This window comes from Mandrillus leucophaeus, unplaced genomic scaffold (assembly GCF_000951045.1).
Source record: "Mandrillus leucophaeus isolate KB7577 unplaced genomic scaffold, Mleu.le_1.0 Scaffold38, whole genome shotgun sequence".
NCBI classification, from domain to species: Eukaryota; Metazoa; Chordata; class Mammalia; order Primates; family Cercopithecidae; genus Mandrillus; species Mandrillus leucophaeus.
In genome coordinates, this window is record NW_012104031.1 from 2512204 (window position 1) to 2517836 (window position 5633).

General features: G+C 46.5%; 1 protein-coding gene across 3 annotated transcripts in view; it reads right to left on the reverse strand.

The window, feature by feature from the left end:
* Positions 1 to 730: 730 nt before the first annotated feature.
* The window catches only part of LAX1 (lymphocyte transmembrane adaptor 1), an 11433-nt gene continuing 6530 nt past the window's right edge, over positions 731 to 5633 (reverse strand). The window contains exons 2-5 of one of the 3 annotated variants that reach the window (XM_011990475.1): positions 5288 to 5397; positions 4717 to 4827; positions 4050 to 4129; positions 731 to 2228 (exon numbers count right to left, since the gene is read on the reverse strand). In XM_011990475.1, coding sequence (XP_011845865.1) covers positions 1431 to 2228; positions 4050 to 4129; positions 4717 to 4827; positions 5288 to 5397 — 1099 coding nt within the window. In that variant the 3' untranslated portion in view covers positions 731 to 1430. The remainder of the gene's footprint in view (positions 2229 to 4049; positions 4130 to 4716; positions 4828 to 5287; positions 5398 to 5633) is intronic. The other 2 variants (XM_011990477.1, XM_011990476.1) reach the window with 2 other exon arrangements.

Below are 5633 nucleotides of genomic sequence, written 5' to 3' on the forward strand. Positions count from 1 at the left end.
TCCAGGACAGTCTCGATCTCCTGACCTAATGTTCCACCTGCCTCGGCCCCCCAGAGTGCTGGGATTACAGGTGTGAGCCACCGCACCCAGCCATGTGTATAGTTCTTGTGTTTGCAAATGGATATAGTCATGTATCCACCACACGGTACCATACAGAACAGCTCCATCAGCCTAAAAATTCCCTTTGCAGCCCATTTGTAGCAAACTTCCCTCCTTTTCCCAAACCTGGCAACAACTGATCTGTTCTTCATCCCTATAGTTTTGCCTTTTCCAGAATGTCATATAAATAGAATTGCACAGCATGTAGACTTTTAGGCCTGGCTTCTTTCACTTAGCAAAATGGATTTAAGATACGTCTATATTATTGTGTGAACCAAGAGTTCATTTTTTACTGTTGAGTATGGATAAACTCAAGGAATGGATATCAACAGTTTATTCAATCACCCGTTGAAGGATATCTGGATTATTTCTAGTTTTTGGTAATTATGAATGAAGCTGCTATAAACAGTCATGTGTGAGTTTTTGTGTGAACATAAGTTTTCAGTTCACTTGGGTCAATTTCTAGTAGTGAAATGGCTGGGCCATATGATAAGTTATGCTTATAAGAAAAGGCTTAACAGTTTTTCAAAGTGGCCCTGATGCTTTGCAATCCCATCAGCGACCAGTGAGGGTTCCTATTCTTCTGCATCCTCACCTACATTTGGTTGCCCACACTTTTTTTTTTGAGAGCGACTCTTGCTCTGTCACCAGGCTGGAGTACAGTGGCACAATCTCAGCTTGCTGCAATCTCAACCTCCCCAGCTCAAGTGATTCTCCTGCTTCAGCCGCCTGAGTAGCTGGTATTACAGAGGCACACCACCACACCCGGCTAATTTTTGTATTTTTTGTAGAGAAGGGCCATGTTGTCCAGGCTGGTCTAGAACTCCTGGCATCAAGTGATCTGCCGTCCTCGGCTTACCAAAGTGCTGGGATTACAGGCATGAGCCACTGCACCTGGCCTGCCTATACTCTTTAAAATGGAAATTGTCCACCCCACTCCACTCCAACTTCTTCCTTCCTTTTGACCTCTACCTGGATTATACAATAATCGATACTCCTGCTTTGCAGCCTGTTGGTATTAATGAAGGTAATAATCTTAGAGTACTGTGCACGACTTTCCTGCTTTCCTCACAGTTCTAGGAAGCAGTTTCAGCAAATGTTCTTAGGCTGGTACAGGAGATAACCATACACTGCTTGAGAAGAATTCCCTTCTGGAATTCCCAAACCGCTGCTTTTGTGTGGCCTCTTAGTTCCCTGCTCATCTCAGCCTCTTTTTAACCTAACCAGTGAATCCACTGAAGCACTAAGGTGATCACGGGTCTGCACCAGTCTATCCCATAAGATAGACTACTTGATGTGGCTTTACGGCTGGGTATCTGGGTCTTCATGCATCAGGAAGGCTGAGTGCCAGGCCCCTGCTCAGAGTCCCTGCCTCCTAACTGGGCAGTTAGCACATTCTCATAGTCATTGGAGTCCTCATTTGACATCTCTTCTCTGTGTTTCATCTGACTGTTCTCACTCTGTGTGAATGGCTGAAAGTCTGCATAATCCCCTGAAGCAAGGGATGTCCTTTTGACACATCGGACGTGGGTCCCTGGATCATCTGTCTTGTCCTCAACATGACCTATGTTTGAGGATGGCACATCTTTCTCAGCCTGCTGCTGGCTTCCACTGGGATCTGCTGCTGGAACATTTTCATAGTCTCTGCAGCACTGAAAAGTCACCCAGAGCTGCCTCTCCTGGATGGCACCGAGATCCAACCCTGTCATGTTGACATAGTCATTTGAGGTCTGAGAAGAACCTTCTTCATTGCTGAGTGAATCACTGTCCTCAGTTTCTGGAGAATACAAACTGGTGCAGTCACCAGCATCTGCACAGCCCTCATCTCTTTCCTCAGTAAACTCCAGCTTCTGGGCACTGGGAAGAACAAAGAGATTTCTGGAAGGGCTTTTGGTAGAAGCTAGAGTCTCAGCAATCTCTTCTGCTGTGGGGACATTGACATACTCATGCGAATCCTCTGAAGAAATGCTTGTGCAGTCTGTGGAAGCTCTGACATTGATGCAGCGTGCTGAGGGAGTGAGGCTCTCACACATCTGGGGGACCATGGCATTATCATAGATACCCACTGCGTACTCCACGGCATGGACGTGGGCTCTATGCTCCTGGAAGGCATTGCCTGCTTGGGAGGGCTATGAGGAAGAAAAGGAAGCCAGCAATCAGATGCAAGCAGAAATATGGACAAAGCCTTTCTTCTTGGCAAATACCACTGGCATAGTTCACTTGGCTCTCCACCTAGAAGAAAATCTCTAAATCAGGGTCCCGAACTGCAAGGCTCTACATGCCAGGTAGGTATAAGGGAAGAGGGATGCCAGGTAGGTATAAGGGAAGAGGGATGAGTTTAAGAAGAGCAACAGTGCAAATGTGATGATAAATTGCAACTGGTTTTTGGCCACAGTATGGGAATCAATTTTAGGGGTGGGGAGCAGGTGGGACGAAAGTATTATCAACCAAAGAGCCCATTGAGAGGCAGTGCAACGTAGTGGCTAAAGGTGAGGCTTAGACTAAAGGTACAAATCCTAGCCTCACCACTTTGTGCCAAGTGAGTTTGAGCACCTGACCTAGTCTCTCGGTGTTTTCATTTCCCAATTTATAAAATGAAGATTATCATAATATTTACATCATAAGTTTGTTTTTATTTTTGTTTTTGAGAGGGAGTTTCACTCTTGTTGCCCAAGCTGGAGTTCAGTGGAGCGATCTCAGCTCACTGCAATCTCTGCCTCCCATGTTCAATCGATTCTCCGGCCTCAGCTTCCTGAGTAGCTGGGATTACAGGTGCCTCCTACCACCGCCTGGCTAATTCTTTTGTATTTTTAGTAGAGACAGTGTATGTTGTGTTACCAGGCAGCAGACACACAAACCTGTTGGTCCTGTAACAACCTCATTTGATCAAACACTTTCTACATCAGCTACAGTGCTGAATGACTTACAGATATTTCTGCTCCTGAAGGTAATTGAAATAATTGACATAAGCCCTGGAAGTAATATCCAAAGCAGGGTCATAAGTGTGTTTTGAGCACCAATGGCATTGTTGGAATATTTGCATACCCTCCTGAGATGATTACTTTGAAGGGAGCGACATTCATTTGAATAAGCATGTTGTCATGTCTTTGTTAAAATAATCAATTGGCAGGGCATAGTGGCTCACACCTGTAATCTCAGCACTTTGGGAGGCCAAGGTGGGCAGATTGCTTGAGCTCAGGTGTTTGAGACCAGCCTGGGCAATATGGTGAAACCCCATCTCTACACAAAATACGAAAGCTGGCCAGGCATGGTGGTGTGTGCCTGTGGTCCCAGCTACTTGGGGGACTGGAGTAGGAGGATCGCTTGAGCCCAGGAAGCAGAGGTTGGAGTGAGGAAAAAAAAAAAAAATGGCTGGGCACGGTGACTCATGCCTCTAATCCCAGCACTTTGGGAAGCCAACGTGGGCAGATCACAAGGTCAAGAGATCGAGACCATCCTGGCCAACATAGTGAAAACCTATCTACTAAAAAAACAGAAATCAGCTGGACGTGGTGGCACAAGCCTATAATCCCAGCTACTTGGGAGGCTGAGGCAGGAGAACCGCTTGAAACTGGGAAGCAGAAGTTGCAGTAAGCCAAGATCACACCACTGCACTCCAGCCTGGGTGGGAGAGCAAGACTCCATCTAAAAAAAAAAAAAAAACTACATCTATACATACCAATCAATTTCAGTTCTGACATTGTGCACTTGAATATCTGTACCCTGGTGCCCTTTTTAAAATTCCAAGCACTTGCCTCTGTCCTTAATTTTTCTTTTTGGGTATAGGGAGGTCCTGAGGCTAGTCTTCCCAATTTATTAATAGGACCGTAGGGCGAGCGCCAAAGGACATGCTGTTTGTTTGCAATGAGACCAGATCCAAGCCCTATAACTCTTTCCCCTCAGTTCTTCTGCCAGACACATGTCATTCTCCCGAGAAGCATGACTCTTACCACATGCTCAGGGCTCTCAGAATTTCTGGAGAGGAGGCTCTCAGTACTGAAAATGCGCATACTCCTTGACTCATGTCTCCCTGAAAGGACAGAGAACAAATTCTGAAGATAGCCAGTCCTCTGAGTGCTTCAGCCCAAATAATCCCTGCATCATGGATGAACTGGGTTTGTATGGTGTCTGGAATTTCCAGCCTTGGGTCCTGTGTTCTCCTGTGTTCTGAGGTCAGAGCTATGGGGATGACACTCTGAGAACCGGAAACCCCTAGCTTCTGTGGCATTGGCGGATGCTATCACGGGGATTGGGAGGCTGAGAAACACGGTCCTGTGGGAGAACCTCCTCCCCGCCCCTCCTCTGCCTGTGATGCTGGCACTGAGTTCTCCTCCTTTGTTTCTCCCCATACCTGGACACACTTGGCTTTCTTCTGTTGCCTTAATATTAAGAAAAAACAAAACTCCCAGCTCAGATGACCCTCTGCTCCCTCTTTGGAGCCCTCCAGGTTCCCCCGGAGTTGCAGCTGACAGTCTGTCTATCCCATTCTCCCTGATACTCTCTGAAGGGCAAACAGGTTTGAGAACTTAGAGAAAGTTGCTTCTGGAGGGTGAGAGGCACATTCTGGGAGTGGAAGTTTGAACATCTGGACTCCATAGATTAGAAGGAAAAACCTACCCAGGTCTTCCTGTCGCCAAGGCAAGATGTCATAAATATTTTTGGCTCTTTGTCTGGTTTGTGGCAGAGTCAGCAAGGGCATGACGGTAACTCGGAGGTAAGGAACTTGCCCTGCAAGGCAATGAGAGAGATGGGAGTCAAGGCAGGGGTCAGCTACACAGAGTGAAGGAACTCATGGGAATGAGATGGTCCCTGGAAATGCTCCCCATCCTTGCCAGTTCTCACAAAAATACACTTTCAGATTTGAGTTTTCATTTGAGTGAGAGGAATAGGGGATTCCTATTTGAATTTTCATTTGAGTGAGAGGAATAGGGGACTTGATGGACAGAAAGTAAAGAGGAAACTGGACACAGGGGCACCAGGGCAATGACTTTCCCAGGGGAACTCCATCAGCACTGGGCCTTTGGAGCCACAGTTCAGGATCTTGAGTGAGGCAATGACCAGTGTATCAGGTAAGAACTGAGGACTCCCCAGGCCAATAGTTTATCTCTGGTAAATAAGCTGGGCTTTACATTCCAGGCTAGATTATTAATCCTACTATGTCTCAACTCAGGACAAACAAGGGACTCACGCTTCTTCCGTTTATTCCAGTTCCACAGGATGCAGAAAACTGCAACGACCAGGAGGATGGCAAGGAGTCCCGCGAACCCAGAAAAGATGTTGCTGATCTGGTCTTTATTTCTAGAAAAACAATCAAATGCCATGTGCTAGCTGTAGGAGGGTGGGGAGGCTGGAGGAGACATTTCCTTCAGGAGTTAGAGCCTGAAGATTTGGAATTGGAGCCGAGTGAAAGAAAGCCCAGGTGGGGTGTAGTGGAAGAGAGGGTTATCTCTGAATATTGACTTTATGAAGAGAGGGAACTTGGACAGGGGAGAAGGGAACTGTTCTTTTCTTTTCTTTTCTTTTTTTTTTTTTTT